The 19,154-nt window shown below is 44.3% G+C and overlaps 2 protein-coding genes across 2 annotated transcripts in view; one reads left to right on the top strand and one right to left on the bottom strand.

Moving 5' to 3' along the window:
- The window catches only part of CYFIP2 (cytoplasmic FMR1 interacting protein 2), a 41,952-nt gene that overhangs the window by 18,016 nt on the left and 4,782 nt on the right, over positions 1–19,154 (top strand). Inside the window, exons 16-27 of the mRNA XM_088522584.1 lie at positions 300–456; positions 967–1,063; positions 1,417–1,493; positions 1,997–2,105; positions 2,439–2,558; positions 3,233–3,432; positions 3,961–4,048; positions 13,004–13,147; positions 13,537–13,627; positions 14,562–14,692; positions 17,698–17,770; positions 18,285–18,379. Coding sequence (XP_088378710.1) covers positions 300–456; positions 967–1,063; positions 1,417–1,493; positions 1,997–2,105; positions 2,439–2,558; positions 3,233–3,432; positions 3,961–4,048; positions 13,004–13,147; positions 13,537–13,627; positions 14,562–14,692; positions 17,698–17,770; positions 18,285–18,379 — 1,382 coding nt within the window. The remainder of the gene's footprint in view (positions 1–299; positions 457–966; positions 1,064–1,416; positions 1,494–1,996; positions 2,106–2,438; positions 2,559–3,232; positions 3,433–3,960; positions 4,049–13,003; positions 13,148–13,536; positions 13,628–14,561; positions 14,693–17,697; positions 17,771–18,284; positions 18,380–19,154) is intronic.
- On the bottom strand, positions 4,793–6,895 carry FNDC9 (fibronectin type III domain containing 9). The gene is made up of 2 exons (XM_010222462.2): positions 6,796–6,895; positions 4,793–5,522 (listed from the first exon to the last, which is right to left on the bottom strand). The coding sequence occupies exon 2, from the start codon at positions 5,516–5,518 to the stop codon at positions 4,850–4,852; it is 669 nt and encodes a 222-aa protein (XP_010220764.2). The 5' UTR covers positions 5,519–5,522; positions 6,796–6,895; the 3' UTR covers positions 4,793–4,849.

Genomic DNA, 19,154 nt, shown 5'->3' with positions numbered 1-19,154 from the left:
TTTCTGCCCCAGTCAAACTTCCAAGCCACTGAGCACAGAAGAAATCTGCCAGAGTGGCTTCTGACAGGCCACTGAAATTCTCTTCAGGAGTTATGTTGCAAAAGGAACAATCTCTTGTTTCTTTTTCTGTTGCAAAATGCTGAGACAGCATGGACATGGTCTGGGTTTAAAAATGCTGATACCCTGAAAGCTGGTTCACATCCCAAACCAATTCAATATGAGGCAGAAGGAGCTGCCTCTTGCAACACGTCCTCCCTGTCCCTCCCCTGGGTGGTAACGCCTGTCCCCTGTGCTTTCAGAGGCGCTGCAGCAGTGCTGCGACCTGTCCCAGCTCTGGTTCCGGGAATTCTTCCTCGAGCTGACCATGGGCCGCCGCATCCAGTTTCCCATTGAGATGTCCATGCCCTGGATCCTTACGGACCATATTCTGGAAACCAAGGAGCCCTCCATGATGGAGTAAGAAGAGCTGGTGGGGCTGTGGTGGACATGTGTTAGCTGGGGCTTTGGATTTTATTTTGCAGAAGCGTAGTAAGAAGCATTAGGCTGGGAGAAAACAACTTCCTTAAGGCAGCCAGTGGGCAAAAATGTATGTTTTTTGATCATAAACCAACAGTTGACACATAACTTAGTGATACTTTAATCTTCATACATTAGTAGGATAGTCTGTACAACCAAAAAGCTGTGGGCCCTGGCTGAAGCGCCTAAACACCTTCTTTTCCTATATGCAAAAGAAAGAACAGGCCTTGATTAAGCAAGTCACAGCACAAATCTAGATCAGTTAGAGCTGACCTAGGAACAATGCTGACCTAGGAAACAGAAAGGAGGATTCAAGGACTGGAAAAGGGGAAGGGAAGAAAGCAAAGACTATCCAATTTTTGCTGTCTTCTCTACTTTAAAGCAAGTCATGTGCAGTGGATGGCATGCTCCTGCGTTAAATTAAGAGATAATCTATCTTCTTCTCCTCAGGTATGTTCTGTACCCCCTGGACCTCTATAATGACAGCGCATATTATGCCTTGACTAAGTTCAAAAAGCAGTTCCTATATGATGAAATTGAAGCTGAGGTAAGTACTCTTCTTATTTACTCTGTGGAAAGTGAGCTCACTGGCTTTATATTGTCCTGTTTGACAGCCCAGTGCTTCAGGGAGTTACTTGCAGATGTGGGGGGGCAGGGGTGGAACATAATATTCTGAAAAGTTTTCAAGAGATCACAAATTTCCTGCTGATTAAGGGCTTCAGCTTAGACCTACCTAGGGAAACCCAGTGGAAGCAGTGAGACAGTGGGAGCATGGAAGGGTTGGTCTGACAGGCAGAGAGTTAGAGCTTTGTACTGCGTAGTACTGGTGCTGCAAACAAGTGTAGGAAGGGACAAGCGTTGGGGACAGCCTCATGATGTCTATTATTTTCCCTCCCCCAGGTGAATTTGTGTTTTGATCAATTTGTATACAAGCTGGCAGATCAGATCTTTGCCTATTATAAAGCCATGGCTGGCAGGTAGGAGAACTTGACTGCTGCTAATGAGTGAGGATATTGCTACATTCAAATTACAGCTAACCCAAAGGTTCCCCTGGGGAGTAGCTGCTGCGTGCCGACATAACAGAACAGTTCATCTCTGCTCATTCTGAAGTCTGCAAGGGATATTTTCTGTAGATCATTTATGGCATTAGAGAAGAAAAATGTTCCAGCAGTAGATTTTCAAAAAGAGATCATACCCGTGGAAATGTCCCAGTAGTTGATATCTTTCAGCATAATCTTTTATCTTTTTTGATGTTTTGTCTGTAAAAGCTAAGAATGATAGACTGCAGCATGGCAGTCCACAGATAACAATTCCAGTTTTGTGCTTTAGTAGTGAAGACATAGGTGTGTGAAAATAGTGTGTGAAAATTCTTGGCACCCAGGACACAATGAAAAGAAGGATGAAAGCAAATCTGGAAAAGATCCAGAGAAAAGCTTTTGAAGCTTGATTCTGTTTTCCTGACACTGCTTCCATTTTTCAGTGTTTTATTGGATAAACGTTTCCGGGCTGAATGTAAGAATTATGGAGTGATCATTCCATATCCGCCATCCAACCGCTATGAGACGCTACTCAAGCAGAGGCACGTCCAGGTACAGTGCAAGCAGTAATTTTACGTATTCAAAGCTATTGGTCTCTCTTTTTAGTGTCCTAGTGCTGGGTTCAGTCAAGACTGATGTTGGAATGAGGATAATTTCACTTGTTTCTGGCATGCTATACACAGGAGGAGCTGGTGGCTGAGGGGAAAGTGCGTTACACTACACATTTCCCTCATTTTTCTTTTCAGAAATGGTAAAATCAAGAGGGGAGTCTGCATCACTGTTTTCATGTTTAAGCAGATTTGTATGTTTGGTTCTAATTTGTGTCTACTGAAAGCTTTTCTGCATCTGTGTTTAACATGCAAATATCTTTTCTTCTTTTCACAGTTGCTAGGTAGATCAATTGACCTGAATAGGCTTATAACTCAGCGTATCTCAGCCGCAATGTACAAATCATTAGACCAAGCCATTAGCCGCTTTGAGAGCGAGGACCTAACATCTATAGTGGTAAGAACCATGATTAACTGAAAGAAGGGTGTGAACAGAGAGATTAATGCACTGCAATTTATATAGAGTCAGATAACTTCTGCTCAAATACAGTAGGTCATATATTCTCCCTTATCGTACAAAATCTCTAATATTTATCCATCCGTAATTGCATTATTATTATACCACGAAGTAAATTATAAGGTAACAGTAAGTAGTTAGATTTTTCAAAGCTCACATAGTAGTGTCCTGTAATCTAGGAGGAGATCCTGGCTTTAATTCCCCTTGCTGGATGCTGGTGACTGAGAGATTGTTTGTTGTCTCTGTGTGCAGGATTTGCTGCCTTTGATACATTACAGGAGCATCAGAGTCAAGTGGTGTAAAATTACCAGTTTCCACCTTCCAGGGCTTCCGATGTGAAAGCCAGCCAGTGCTCAGTGGGAAACAAATTACTTTTGCTGCTTGTGGGCTTAGGAGATACTGGACCAGGATCCTGTTGAGTAGAAGTGCAATTGGCCTTGCCCTCTGAGTTAAACTGACCTCTTAAGCATTTGCTACATCCTCACCTGGTATCAAAGTTCTGTTACACACAGGAAGTTCTGTGTGGGTATAGATATAAAAACAATTCCTTTGGCAATTAAATCAACTGTTTCTGTTGTCATCTCAGTAACATGTAGCTGCTTTGTGTGCTGCAGGAGCTGGAGTGGCTCTTGGAAATAAACCGCCTGACTCACAGGTTGCTCTGCAAGCACATGACTTTGGACAGCTTCGATGCCATGTTCCGAGAGGCCAACCACAACGTCTCCGCGCCCTACGGGCGCATCACTCTCCATGTCTTCTGGGAGCTCAACTTTGACTTTCTACCAAACTACTGCTACAATGGATCCACCAACAGGTAAGGGAGGAAAACCAATGCAAGGGGCAGCTGGAGACCTTATGTTTCAGTCAGAAACACTAAACCTGACACATAAAATTGCATGCATTGCAGTGACATTTTCATTTCCTGTGAGATACGGTAGTGGCAGTGAGAATGACACAAAAGCACTCCCCCCGCCAGCTCCGCTTCACCTCGGTTAGTGTGATTTAGAGAGTTGTACAGAGCTGTACAGAGCTCTGTACAACTCTGTACTGTACAGAGCTGCAGTGCTCACTAGTATAAATATTTGTTGCCTACTGCAATACCTTTCATAGAGGAAAAAACACCTTTCATAGAATTATTATGGCCTTGTTACAAGTCGATGTGTTTCACATCACTGGCAAATTGAGGCAGGAGCTTGCATATGAATTCATGTGACGCAGGTGATGAAAGAAACTCATTAGATCATGCTAATTAACCTGCAAATGCAGTTCATCCCAGCACTGTGCAGAGCACAGTTAATGAGGTATGGTCTGTTTTCCCTCCCTTCTGCCATGCCTGCCACAGGTTTGTAAGGACTGCAATCCCATTCACACAGGAGCCCCAGCGGGACAAGCCAGCCAACGTTCAGCCCTATTACCTCTACGGATCCAAGGTCAGTAAATGAGCCACAGCAGTCAGTAGGGATGGATGTTGGAAGCATTTATTTAGGAAGAAGGAAACACAAGAACTGCTTCATTAACACAGCAGCAGATGCAAATGCACAGGGTCACACAGCTGTGTGAAACCAAAAGGCATGCAACAGGCAGCTTCAGTGTGGTTTTGCTTTTGCTTTCCATATTCTTCTCATTAAGTACCACTGTCAGGGTGAGCTAACACCGCTCCGCTTGTCGTTGGCACTGAATCAAGTCTTATCTTTCCATATGTGCAGAGAGTAGAAAGTTGGAGCTCTAGAATAGTGTTCTTCCCAGGGGAAGTTGCTACTTCCAGAAACCAATTTGTAGCTCAAAATAAGAATTGCTAAGCTATTTGTTTGCAGATATAGTTCATTAATAGCGACAGCAAGCTCTTTTGTAAGACTTCAGTGGTGGTTTATACAGGGTTTTATGAGGTCTTAGGACACTAATGAAGTGTCACTCAAGTATGAAATTACTTGGGTGGAGTTTGTTTCTTGTGGATGTACCTTGATGATTCTGAAGTAAATCTACAGCCGCGATACAGTTAAGATAATGACAGTAGAGTCAGCTTAGCCTGTCTATTCTCAGTGATTTGCCTTGGATTTTTCTAAACCTCCTCAGTAAATGAGAATATTTTTGTATTTTGACAAAAATCTTTCTCCCTGTAGCTAATGTCTCCAACTCATGTTCTACACTGGGACAAAGACCCTCCATGATCACATTGGCAAGAGCTGGAAAAGAGCAGCATGAACCAAACTGCTAAGCAAGGGGTCCCTTTGTCACTGAAGGCCATGCTGTGGCAAGATGGCTTTTTTATCATCACTGTTTTTATAGGGAAAAAAGCACTGGGGGGACCTATATGGACTCTCCCTCATGAAGCTGGAACTCCTCGCTAGAACAGTTGTCATGGGGACTTCCAGAAGCTCCTCTTTTAGTCCATTATTCAGAGGCCCCTCCAGCGAACTGCTCTGTTCACCCACATCTCCTTCTGAGTTGGTGTCATAGTGCTTCAGCCTTGAAGCCCTGTGGCACCGTGCAGACCAGAACTGCAGGCAGCCATAGATCAAGATAGCTATAAAGCAAAGAAGCAACAGGCTGCTCACCATCCACATGGAGGTGCTAGGTTCATGCTTAGAGCCACCAAAACCCCCCTGGGTTTTATCTGGAGTGTGGAAGGTGGTACAGTGATTGCTGGAGGGGTAAGAGTTCTTGCACGTGATGCAGAGGATGTAGACAGTGGATGGAGTGAGTCTGTGGAGGATGAGGGAGCTGAGGGAGTGGGGAACTCGCTCCTCACGATGGAAGTTCTGGCGTAAATAGCCAGTGAAGACGCTGTTCCAGTTGGGTCGGTACATGACATGGTAGTAGTTCTCCGGACAGGGGGTGTTTGTGGCCCAGGAGACTGTGGCAGTGGTGTAAGTGATGTTGTGGACTTCAATGTTCATCATGGTCCTGAAACCAGAAGCAGGGAGAGGCTGAGTATCTTAATTTATATACAGGCTCAGTTAAAGGCCACTGAAATCAATATCTTTCCACTGGCTTTACTAGCCCTTAAATTGGACCTGTACGGACTTCAGAACAAGGTAGCTGCTAAAACAAGATGTTGGAAATGACATGAATTTCTTTTCACAGTCTTTGTGAAACACACTTCAAAAAAAAAAAAAAAAAAGCATTTTGAGAACAGCCAAGTATGTCAGGTGCTTGCAGATGAAGAGCTTCCTGACAATTATCTTCACATTTTTTAGCAAACTTTCAGAAGCTGAGTACTTTGCTACCCTCTGTAACATTATCAGAAGGGTACCATGGCCCTGAGGAGCATCTGCTTGGAAACCTCCCCATTTCACTATAGACACATAAGCCCACAAACAGGGTGTGGGAATGAAACTCGATCGCTGAGGTGCCTGTCATGCTTAGCATTTTCATTTCTTATACTGGTGCTTCCATAATTTCCATATGTAGAAGCTTACACTTTTTCCTGTTTTTCTTTTGTGTTTTGTTTTCTCAGTCAATACAGCCTCCCTTTTCTGAATGTGGGAAATGTATTTCCCTTTGCAGAGAGAAAGTGACAGTAGGAGTCCAGCTGTGTAAAACGCAGGAGGGACTGGGAACTCTCTCCCCGTGCAAACACATCCTTCTCCCTTGCAAGAAATGTGGAGTCTCCAAACTCCATGAATGATTATTTCACTGGTTCAAGCAGTTGCTCCGTTTTTCAGTATCTAACTTGTTGCTTTATAAAGTCTCAATTCTTTCAGTCCTACAGCATCTCATGCTGTTATATCATGATTTAGTTATGAAGTCTGAAGACTGGTGAAATGTCAATACATTTAGGGAAGAACAAAAATATAAATACTAATTATAAAGCTCTCCTCCAGAAAAACAAAAGGCATGGAGACTACTAATGAATGACTGTTTAGCAACAGCCACAAATTATTTTAGTGCATCACTCCTTCAGATCCCTGAGACAGTCTCTGCAGAGCTGATTTCTCCATCCCCGCTGAGCGCTTTGAGCAGAACCTGCACACAACAGTTACTCTCCTGTTCTTTCCATCAAAACTGAGCTCTTCTATTTTTTTTCTTTTTTTTTCTTCCCCTCTACCCTAATGTAACTAACTGTTCCTTAGTTCATTCAGTTCATGTTTAAGATTGTTTCAATTGTTCTTATACGGAGATCAAACTCTGCGGCCCCCGTCACTGTGCACTTGCAGAGCCCCGGCGAGCTGCTTACCTGCCCTCCCAGGTGTGCGCGAGCAGCGTGACGTGACGTGAGGGCGGGTGGCAGCGCCTTCCCCTCCTGCCGCCGCTCGGGTCCCTCCCGGCTCCGCTCAGTCCTTCCCGGCTCAGTCCTTCCCAGCCGCTGCCTCCTTTATACCCGTCCCGGCTCTGTCATCGCTCGCCATGGCAACCAGGAGGGAACGCAGCAAGCATCTTCGAGTGATTTGGGAGCGTTAGCCCTAAACGCTTGTGCCTGGGAGAGGTGCCTGTCTCTGAGGCTGGAAAAACAAGCGAGATAGTTTTGGTTTTGAGCTTGTTTGGGCTATTTTCGCGGCTGGAAAGGAGCACTTGGAGTGGTACACAGTCAGCACTTGCGGCCCTTCTCCTACACTGCTGTCCTTAGCGGCAATTGAAGAGAAGGGCTTGTCCAGGCAAAAGGGATCCCTTGCAGCTCCGGAGCCGCTGCTGCATTGTGTATCGATGGCCTGTCCCGCAGGTACTTGTCTTTAGCGTTAGGATTCCTTGTACATTTAAACAAATCCCGTAGGCAGTAGATTTTCATCTCTGGTGCCGCAGCAATGTCTGTTAGGTGCTTTTTTTTTTCCCCCAAAGCTGTGTGACAGGAATAGGAATTGAGTTTTTAAAATGCATCTACTTCTTGTTGAATTGCAGTAGGAGGTTCTTTGAATCTCTCCAGCTTGTATCAGACTGGGAGATCTCCTGCGCTGGTCAGGTGAGAGGCAAGAGGCTGAGGCCGAGCCGAGGCCAGCCCTGGAGGAGATGGGCCCACATGGGTCTGAAGAAGTGAGTCACTGCTCTCTGAAACCGAAATGTAATCTAGAGAAGAACTTTCCAGAAGACACCTGAATTTCTGAGTCTGGCGTTTCTATTTCCCTTTCATTATGGGAAAGAAGTTTGCGATCTTACAAAGACCCTCTGAATGTCAACAGTGAGGCAACAACTGAAACTGGATTAGGGCAAACTATTTAAGTGTCCAAAAAGTGTGTGTGACCCTAACTTTTGATTTGTCCTCTGCAGTTCTGGATGGTACAGTCCTGTCTTCCAAGAGCTGCCGTATTTCTTTCTGTTTCTGTGAGCTGCAGCTACCAGAGATCTAGGAGCAGCAATGAAAATAAGTATGGGTAGGGATGGAAATGAAAGTGCTCCCAGGTGCCTTCTTGCCTCTTCCATTGCCTTGGTTCTCCTTACAGGAGCACAGGGAAACAGAGCTCTTAGTTGATCCCATGCTGTGAGTAAAGTATGTTCTTGCCCCCAGGGAAGGAGCTGTGCGTACATATCCCTGCTGCAGAGGTGCGTTCTGCAACATGATCATGTCTCCAGGAGAGAATGCCTGTCTCGCTGCGCTCATGTTGTTCATATCAGTATTCACAGTTGCTTCAGAATTAAATTTTGGGTGTTGACAAATAACATTTGTCACAGGAACAGATGGAGATGAAAAATTAAGTTCTCCAAAATACAAAGATAAGCAGGGAAAGCTGGAGTAGATCAGGCAATAGTCCTTCAGCCTGTCTCCACAACCTGGTCAGTACCACTAGCCCAAAGACAACCACAACACAACCTTTCAGTCCTGTCAGGATCACCTGCTCCCAAAATCAAGCTTGCTGCCAAAGAGCTTGCAGTAGGAAGTGTTGGTTTGGAAGAGCTTATGCCCATGACTGTTTTCTTACGCATGTGATAACAACTCACTGTTCTGGTGTCTGCTTGTGTCGTATAACCCCTTCCACCAGTGTGTTTTCTCCAGTATGTGTCCATGTGAAACCATGTAAAGACATGTGTTAAAGTTTCAGAAAATGTCACACTGGTAATGACCTCCACCTGACACTTAAAATGGTGTCCTTTCAACTTGGTGAGAAACCAGTCCACACTGGGGCTGGGCGTGAGATTCTCCTCTCCCAGGCTAGGACCTCTCCTAGCCCACGTGCCCAAACCAGGCTGCTCTGGCACCGCTGCTCCTCTGTGAGCAGAGCCAGCTGTGGCCGCGGTGGCCCTGCCTGGGCCTGCTCACCCCTTACAGCAGCTGCAGCGGGGTGGAAACCACAGGTTTCCTTGAGCTCCTCAGAGTGCCCCGCAGAAACAGCCATTTTCTGCCTTTCAGCTACTTAAAAAACACAGCAGGTTGCCAAGTCTCCTACAGAGCAGCTGTAAAATTACCAACAACCCACTTCTTTCTGCTTGTTAACCACTTCTTAGCTCTGAAAACGTGCTGGATTGAGCTTGGTTTATGTATTTTCATGCCTGTTCCCATTTCTCTTGGCAGTGTCTGGCTTAAGGTCATGCCAGGCTTGCTGGAAATCACTCATTCCCTTGCATGGGTGAATCTGCGCACCCATTTTAAACAACCAGGTGGATGTAACCTGGAGGAGGGTGCGCGTGGGACGGCGGCGCGCGGGCTTGCAGGTGCTGTGGTCGAGCAGGTTGGTGCTGGCAGCGGCTGTCACAGGGTGCAAACCACTCCTTGCCCGCTGGCGCTGCCAGGCGAGCAGTGGAGTCACCTTAAATTAGTGTCTGAGCTACGCAGGGAGCTTTGCCACTGCTCTTAGAAAAAGTGCTCTGCAAAAAGGAGTTTTACTCACCCCTGACCCCTCAAAGTCTGCAGTTGGTACAGCAAGGTGGTACAAAAAAGTGGCTTCTGTATGTCCCAGGTCCTGGGTATCCCAGCAAGGGGATGGGAGTTTTCCATGTGTGATAGTTTGAGCAGCAGAATCATGCGGCTGAGCATGGTGAGAGCCTTGTAGGGGGAATCTAGCTGGTTTTAGGGAAAGGGAGCAGGCAGTGTCTGAGCTGGCTGCCGTAAGTTTAGCTTAGAGCCTTCCTCTGTATGGTCAGAACTGGTATTCACTTTTTCACACCATCAATCGTTGTAGGTTTCCCCTGAGACTCTGGTCTGCTCTCTGGCTGTGAATAAGTCCTTTGTTTGTCTCCAAGTGTATTCCTCCTTAGTTCTTGTTTTTGAGGACAGGGTTGGCACTTGCAGTACTATCTGCCCATGGCTCATCCTTAGGTGAGCTCAAAAAGGTCAGTTTGGGCTCAAACAGACAGTAATGGCTTGGTAATGCCAACTGTTTTTCTCTTTTATTGCATTTGTTGCTTATTATCCCAGAAAGTCTGCTTCCTAAAGCACAGCAGGGCCATTCCTACTATTCTTCCAAACATAAAAGTGCTAGGATCTCGGATCTCCCAGAGACCTGGGCACGGGGCAGGCACTTGCTATGTTTCCCTTTGCTCTGTGGTGCATTGGGAGCTTTGCCCAGCGCTGCAGATCCCAACCTGCCTGCACTCCCTGCCCCCTAGCCCCAAAACCTGCTGGTTTGGCCCCAAACCAAAGGTGGGGCAAACCTCAGCAGCGCCTTTGACAACAGCTGTTCCTCATAATAGCAAAATGCCGGAGGGGACCGGCCAGGACAGCGGTTTTGCTGCCTGGTGAGGGGTGCAGGCTGGTCCTGCCACATGTGGCCCCCAGACCCGCCTCTCCGAGGGGGCTGTCGGGCTGGGGGAGTGAGCAGTGCGGTACGGCCAGCCTGCGTGTTCAGCTGTTTTGTCTTAAAATACACACTGGTGTCACTTCTACATCCTACAGTCTTTATCCCAAGCTGTATATCTCACCCTTAAATGGAGCTATATTTTAATTGCTCACAGACACAGTATTATTATTATTATCCACACGCCTGTTGTTAAGGCGCTCTGGGGCTCTGCGGAGAGCTTCATGGAGCCTACCTCATCTTGCAGACAGGCGAGGATGAATCATCCTGCTTGTCTGCAGCCCATGCATGTCCTAAAACGTGTCCCTGTTCATCAGCCTTATCGCTGGGACCCTCATGCTAAGGAAAAGTCAACTTCAGCTCTGCTCTCTGGCTCTGCCATCCCACAGCAGGGCCGTGCGTGCGAGGGCCATGAGCACTGGGGAGGTGGGAGGTTACCCACCCGTGTCAGCCCCATCATGGGGAAAGCCTGGCCGATTGCTCCTTGCGATGTCCCACCTCTGGGGACCATTGCATGTGCAAAAAGAACTATGTCCTCTCCATGGAGTATGCAGGGGAAAGGGGTTTCCATAAAAGGATGCATTTGTGGGCCTCCACAAAAGGAACGTGAGCCCCCAGTGTGTTACCCGCAGTCAAACTGCAGTATCTAAGAGGGAACTGGAACATGATGCCTGTATGTGCCAAGCAGTCCATGGAGAGGCATGGAAACAACATGCTTCCTGGTATTTGGCTTGGTCGTCCGTGCAGAAACACAAGGTCTGTGGGCTCTGTGTTGCAGGAATGGTATCCTGCAAAAGCTATAGTAAGCAATGCTGCTATAATACAGCTCTTAGGGCCTTGATGGTTCGTTGGCTTGGGTCTGGGCTGATTGTATCAGAGCAGTTGGGCAATAATTAGAGGCTGGGTGTCACCTGGTGTTTAAATAGACGCACTTTTGACAACATAAATTATTGCTGTTTTCCACTCATGTCAGTGTGCATATCTCGTGGCTTTGGATTAGCCTCTGATAGACAAACTTTTCAAAAGACTTGGAGGTCTAAAGATGCAAACCTAAGTGCAATATTCAAAAGCAATTATCTTAAATGGAGTTGGCATGCCACATAGGTTTCAATCTGCCTAAATATTTTTTAAACTCCTGCCCTTGCTTTCGTCAGGCCCTATTATCAAGTTTTGATGGAACAGAAAGTTCATGCACATTGTGAATGAGTAAGCCATAGAGTCTTCAAAGTAGCCATTCTCTGCATACTAGTATTGCAGGCTTTCTTCATCTACCAGGGCCAGGTGCCAAATTTATATTAAAGAAAGTAGGGCTCTTTCCGTGTTCTTATTTTCATTCTACTAGCTCTATCAAAAATGCCTATGAATTATTGTAGGTAATGAACTGTTGGAACTGAGCAACCAGGCTGTAACAAAATGAGGGCAATTAATTAATTGATTAAAGTAACTGTCTTAAAGGCACAATTGGTACATCAGTCAGCAACAATTCTGTGTCTGAGAGCGTAAGAAAATACTTTCCTGCTTCTCATCAAATGACTTTGTAGCTTGTTAAGCACACAAAACCTTAGAGGAAATCTTGAGGGAATGGGTCAGGATTAGAGGGCAGCGAAAGCGCTCAGACACGGCTGGCTGTGCCACAAGCGTTACGCAGGGCCTTTGGGATGCAAGGAAATGTGTTTTCTTAGCCTTGTTTAGAAAAGATCTTTCAGTAAGCATGATCCAAGGGATTTATCTGCATCTTGCTGAAAGGAGGACTGTGTGCCAGAAGTCTTTTCAAGAATATACTTAATAATGTTTTTTGAAGCTGCAAATGTTATAATTAAAGTTGTGGGGAGGGGAAATACAACCTTTTGCTGCCAGGTCTGAGTCATGATGTGAATATTTCCATTTCAGAGCCAGGGCTGAGCCTGCAGTGTCACAAACAAAAGGGACATGTGGTGTTTCACAGATCGCACAAGTCAAATACCTCACCCTACTTCTCTTTTCCTTCTACCAAATAGATCCAATAAATCTTCTAGTGAAAAAATATTGCAGCAATTTCCCCATTTCCAAAATGGTGCTGGTGGAGTGCATCCTTGGAAATGACATTCACTTTTATCCTCTTAAATAGAAAGTTATCTGGGGAAGGAACCCCAGGTACTATTCTTCATGGGCCAGGATCATATTCTAGCACTTTTTGCAGTCACATGTGGATGTCTACGGAGTTAAACTGACAGAGGGCTTTACAGGACGCAAAGGATGTTTTCTGTCTCTTCCAACTGCTCTTAAGTCCGGATGCTGTAGTTCCTACTTATCTGAATGCTCCTTGTTTGAAGAAAATGCCAGTAGAAATGCCCCTATCCTGTTGCTTGTATATAAAGCTTCTAGTTTTAGAAGAGAAGAATTGGGGTTTGAAAAGGTAAAGGCCTATTGAACTGAAGTCTTTGATGCAGAATGTATGGAAGAGTAAATTACCTTTGAAAGGAAAAGTGGTGTTGGTAAGAAAGTGGAATAATAAACCTTGTGATATGACAATCTGTTGAGACTGGAATATCTTTGACTAAGTAGAAAGAAAAGCAATCTCCTGTTTCCCACAAAAAGTAGAAGAAATTTATCATGGGAATTATTATTTGTCCTTTCCTTAAAAGCCGCTTGAAATGACAGAACATAATACTATGATAAGAAAATTAGTTACAGTCCCGTAAATGCTCCTATCTAACTGTCACTGTGCTTCTGATTTCTCAGCCTCTCAATATTGCCTACAGTCACATCTACAGCTCCTACCGCAACTTTGTTGGGCCACCTCATTTCAAGACAATCTGCAGACTTCTTGGCTATCAAGGGATTGCGGTGGTCATGGAAGAGCTGTTGAAGATCGTCAAGAGCCTGGTAATTCCGGTGATGGGAAAACCTCAATGCTTTGAGAGGTCTTGGTTGGGAAGTCATCGTGAGCTTTGGATCGTAGTTCAGAGTGTCCAAATTTGGGGTATTTTTTGTGTACCTGAATCTGTACTGAAACACCTGTGTTGATGGTCTGATATTTCTTGGTGTTAAGGAGTGGGGTGGTGGAGTGTTTATCATTCAGGAGGAAGCTGTAAAAGCCCTCTGGCTCCACGCCCTTAGGCTGAAAGTTTTGTTTGGATGAAACCCAAACTAAGCAAATTCTTCTTGAACTCACAGTTAAGGTTGCTTCCTGTCCCACCCACAAACCACTTGCTTTTAAAACGAGTGTCAGAAGGAACTCTCATTCCAGTTCAATCTCCCTTTCTGTCTGACAGTTACAAGGCACGATCCTGCAATATGTGAAAACATTGATAGAAGTAATGCCCAAGATATGCCGCTTGCCAAGACATGAATATGGTTCTCCAGGTGGGTTCTAGAGGTAGATGCATAATGGTTTCAGCAAGAGCTCTCCCACATGCTTGTGCAGCATTTACTCAGGCACGTACTATTAATTAGACAGATTGGCACCAGAAATGCTGCTGCAGCATCCATCCCAGGCAGGGTAAGATTAAAAGCTGGCACAACACAGTAGGATAGAGAACTGAGAGATTTGAATCTCTGAAACAGAACAAAACACCAAACACTGTGAATTGTATATGAAGGCAATTTGCATTGTTTTTGAGGAAACTTATATTGTTGAAGCTCCTGTTGCTTTAGGCTTTCCAATAACTTCTCAAGAGAAGCCTTCTTGCAGAAAAATAGGAACAGGAGCAAAATCTTAGTTTTAATTACCAAGTCTTGGTGCCTTAACAGCCTAATCATGGTGCTGAGTGCTTCTTTCAGATCTTTTTCTACTGACAATGAAACATATAGGAAATTTCTCTTTGAACACAGAGATGACTGATAAGGAAATGTGTTTTGATAGCTTATGCTTTATTTTCAAGATTTTTGCAAGCTTTTACTTCATGAGTTCATTGTCATCTTTCAATACCTTCAACATAGGTGATGCAAAGATTTTTTTTTCAGGACAACTACAGTCTGCAGTTGAGTGGAATAGGGAGACTGTGATGGATGTGCGTGAGCCAACACAAAGGCATCCTTTACAGCCTTGAATGTTTTTTCCTACAATTGGGAAATCCAGTGACTTCATATGAAATACTCCAAATTCCCCAAGGGTTAGTGAAAGCAGGATAAGACTGCGTGATAGTTCTTTTCAGTAGCAACCTCCATCTAGCCACTTAGCAGTCACAGGATAAAATTCATGATTAGGGAAGCAGGAGGCACTCCTTATCTTTGTATCCAAGCCATTGGAGAGCGATTTTGCTCTCCCTTCTCTGACTGCCCTTCCTTGTCTTTTAAGGAATCCTGGAGTTTTTCCATCATCAGCTGAAGGACATCATTGAGTATGCAGAGCTGAAGACCGATGTGTTCCAGAGCCTTAGAGAAGTGGGCAATGCCATTCTCTTCTGCCTCCTTATCGAGCAGGCTTTGGTAAGGTGAAACCCCCTGAATCAACAGATCTTTCTTGAAATTGCAAGCTCAAGAGTATAAATAGAAGTGGGTTCACAAGCAGAAGAGTTTGGAAAATGTTACTTTCTGTCTTTTTGTGTTCTCTGGGTCTCTGTGGGGTGTGTTACCGAGGACCGCTCTCACATCCATGGGGAAGATGTGCATTGGCACTGAGTCACTGACATCTGGGATTGCTGAAGGAGAATCTGAATACTGGAAGATCTAGATTTAAATCTCGAACTGAAAGCTTTCTTCTCAGAAATAAAATCATCTGGAGCTTATTTCTAGACTGTAAGCTCCTTGGGGCAGGGATCATCTTTTTTTTTTTTTTAAATATATATTCACAGAGTGAGAATTAGATTCAAGTTCTAACTTCTGGTTAGTGTTTTGGAATGCCAGTGCAATGAGAATAACTCATTGGTTACAATGGTCATAACCAGAAAGCAATCTAAAAGGAAAGACATTTCAGAAGAACAGCTGATCCTATCAGGTTTCTTTCCACCAAAGACCTCACCAGAATTACAACTTGGCATTGGCTGTTCAAGGTCTCAATCTCTTAGCCTGAGTGATGCCTTTATGACTAGGCTCAATGCCACACATCATCTTAGCTTCGTTTTTCATGCAACGCATTTATTTCATAGTGATTTTACTTCATAGTTTGGCCTAGAGCCAACTAAGGGGAAAAATTGTTTCAGTTTTTCCAGATTTTTTTTTCAGAAAATCATCTCCAGTGTAGAGTGGGATTTCTGAGTAAGACAAGGAAGTTTTGCTCAGAGTAAAACCAGCAGAAAGTTCAAACGCTCTCGTTTTAACCAAGCATAAAGCACAGGGAAAACTAAAAATCTCTGCATTTCCTCAAAATGGATATTTCTGCACATGCTATTGCATTTTATCTACAGATAGACAGAGTCTTTCAGTTGCTAGTGTCGTGCATCAGTCACCTTCAGGAAGCAGCAATTGCTGTAAAATTAAAAGCTATGGAGAGATGTGGATCGCTCAGTGGCTTGGATGTGTTTTAGAAACTCCTGGAGTCACAAACTATATCCTGGAAGTTTGTTCCTCTTTTGTGTCTGTTAGTGCCCTCAGCTGCTGTTAGTGTTGGATTTAATGCTAGATGTACTGCATTTACTTTTTCTCTCCCATCTTTTACATGAGTACTTAAAGAACACAAAGTGATTTCTTTTAGTACTGCTTCATTTGAAGGCTCCTGTGCTAGGAGCTGTATATCAACAGTATGATGGTATTTTAGAATAGCAGAAAGAAAAGAAAGGAAGACAGTGAGAATCTGGGGAGCCTTTTAGGAAGGCTATGCATACAAATCCCTGTGTGTCTGCTTTCCACACCAGTCAAAGCTTTCTCCTTCTCTGATCCCTAGATCTTCCACAGAGAAATCAGTTTAGAATACAAAAGCAGTTTTGTACTCAGCAGGCACAGGTTCTCACTCACTGGAAGATTGACAGATGCATAGAGCCATCATGGAACAAGATTTTCTCTTTAATAGAGCTCTTATGCAGTGAAAGAAATTGCTTTTATGATGCAGTAATCTTCTTAACTGTCAGTTTAATCTAAGGCTGGTGGTATTTCCTGACAGAAAATGTGATAGTGAAGGTTACGATATGTTCCCTTCTACCTCTTTTATTGTTTAAATTGCAGGGATGAAGAGTTGCTTGTGATTAAATTTGTGGGATAGTTTTTACTCTCAGGTTCCTTGAGGAGGAAATCTATTAATGATATGACTAATTTGGGGGCAAATAATGGGCGAACACAGGCTACAAATGGCAAAAAAAAATGCTCACTTTATCGGGGGAAATAGCAGTGAAAAAAAACTTTCATCTAGAAAGGAAGAACATTTTGCAAACAAAATATCAAAGAGAATGGGCTTGCTCTGGTAGCAAGCACCAGCATCTATATGGCCTTGGAGGGACCCAGGGCTGTTCCTTTCCCTCCAACACTGTGTCACAAACTGCACTCCCACAAACTCACGCACATACCAGCATCCATGGCTCCAACACAGCCTCCTGCAACTCCATGCTATGTTCTGCTCACCACCTCTTGGCTGGAAGATGAGGTGTCCACCAGTGCATCCCAAACAGACCCAACCGAGTCATTCCATCCAATGCCCAAATATCTTTTGCAGCTCTATCATAACCTCCTCTCAAGTATGTCTAAGTGTTTATGGTAAGCTCAGAACTGAAAGCATGTCCTAGAACTAGAGTTTCGTAGGAGCAAACTAATGCTTTGTTGTGATGCAATGCCTCTGTGTTGAAAAGCTTTGGTTTTTCTTGCTGCTGTTTCCCATTGCAGACTTGTATACGATGTATTGTCAGCCATCGCTGCTCAGTCTCCACATTCCTATTTCTAGGTTTCTCTTCCTTGTGCATCTGTGTTTGGGATTATTTTTTCTTTAGTGCATTGGCATGCATACTTTCAGGTGGCATCTCATGATGTTATTGCTCTCTGGACTTCTGTATTATTCTCCCTAGTGCTTGCAACACTGGGAGGATGCTCTGACGGCCCTGGCTGTGACTACTATATGAAGAACCAAATAAGTTTAGGCCAGCATGTTACATTTCTAGTGGTAATAGAACCATCCCCTGGTATATTTGACACATATATGTCCTGCAATAATCAAACTACAGAGTAATTTCCACCTGGGCACTCTCTGAAAAAAACAGGGTAGGATAAAATTGAAATCTCCACATTCTTTATTCTTTTTTGTAGTGTTAGAGAATGGGCCAGAAAAAAAACATGCATAGAGCTCTGGCATTGTACAAGCAGGTAGTGAACTACTAGAGTTATAGCAAACTCCTTGGCCTAAGTTCAGAGTTGTTTCAGTTTTAGTGCATTTAGCTTCAAATCATTTGAGTTAATGCGAACTGGGTTGGATTTGAATGGGTCATTGTATTGTTGCCCAGGCCCCTGAACCATACAAGTCAATCCCTATAGGCATTTTTAACTTACTTTATCTTTCTTTCTTCCTGCCTCAGTCCCAGGAAGAAGTTTGTGATTTGCTGCATGCTGCTCCTTTCCAAAATATTTTGCCCAGGGTCTACATCAAAGGTAAGAAGCTGAGAAGGAAGCAGTGGGCAGACTCAGAGGTCTCTGTCAAGAAGTTGTTTCTTTCCCATTCCTGCTGAGGATAAGTTCTGGCCCTGCTTTCCTTCTCAAAATAGATATGTGGATACAGTGAATAGTCAGGTGGAAACATGTGCCAACCATGCATTTTCTGTACCCTAGTTACAGCTTGAAATCTTAGTGAGTTTTGGGGTTAACTTCAGTTTTTAAAGCCATTTCACAGCCTCTTTGGAGAATGACAGCATGAAATGTCCATCTCTACAGGAGTGATGAGTAATAGGGACATGCTTTTGGACACGTGTGATTAAGCTACTGCTGAGACTGCGATCGCACATCCCTTCTTTCTCTGCATCACTGGTTCCCTCATTTGCTGTTGGTTTGGCTCACTGATCCAAAGTCTCATTGGATGGTTGCTGGGGGGCAGCTCTGAGCAAACTTGGCGGAAATTGCGGGTTTCCACTTCCTCCTCTCATTTCACTGTTTGCTGCTCGCTTGACAGAAGGAGAACGCTTGGAGGTGCGCATGAAGCGTCTCGAAGCCAAGTATGCCCCACTCCACCTGGTTCCCTTAATAGAGAGGCTGGGCACTCCGCAGGTAAGGATTGCATTGAAAGGGATGGCTGTTAAGACTCATAACAGTCCCCAGATGGCCTCGTTGGCCTTGGGAGAGTGATCCTATTTCCACTGAAAATGTCAAGCAGACAAGAAAATCCAAATCCTTGCCCTGGCGGACACTGACATCTTGAAGGGAAATGTATGAGTGGGTCTAGGGATGGTGTGTTGCTGCCTCCGGTCCGGAGAGCTAGCAGGGGAGCTGTAAGGCATGTGGGATAGAAGCCAGCTCTGAACATGAGCAGCTCTGAAAACCTCTTTCAACTTCATTTTAAAAAGATGGAGAATCCCGGGGTGGTGTGAAGGGAGACATTAGGGGGCTCTCAGACTTAAGCAATTGCCATTACTTTTGTGGATCCCAATTTAGGACTGCAGTGTGGTACATTTTTAAGTTCTTCCCTGTCAAGGAATACATCTGAGAATGGTTTCCCTCCTAGCATATGCTTACAGCTTCAGCACATGCTTAAAATTACAGCTCCATTTAAGTGCTTTCTTGACATAGGATCTCAGCTTGAGAAAGATCTATTTTGTGCAGAAACTGAGTGCTGTTAAAAATATCTCAGTAGAATCAATTAATACAAGACGCAAAATTCTAGCTGCGTTGCTATCAACAACCCAACTTCCACTGCCTATTTAGTGCAGTGGAACAAAAAAGAAAAAAAAATCAAAATACTAAATGATACTAAAATACACTTTTTTTCTGAAATTTACTGTAGACAGAATGGAACAGTTGTGTGAGGTGACAGATCTGTGGCAGA

This window comes from Tinamus guttatus, unplaced genomic scaffold, assembly GCF_059628265.1.
Source record: "Tinamus guttatus ecotype Peru unplaced genomic scaffold, ASM5962826v1 Tinamus_guttatus_pri_ptg000155l, whole genome shotgun sequence".
NCBI lineage: Eukaryota > Metazoa > Chordata > Aves > Tinamiformes > Tinamidae > Tinamus > Tinamus guttatus.
The sequence above is the reverse complement of the archived record's forward strand: the minus strand, read 5'-3'. Positions and strand labels throughout refer to the sequence as shown.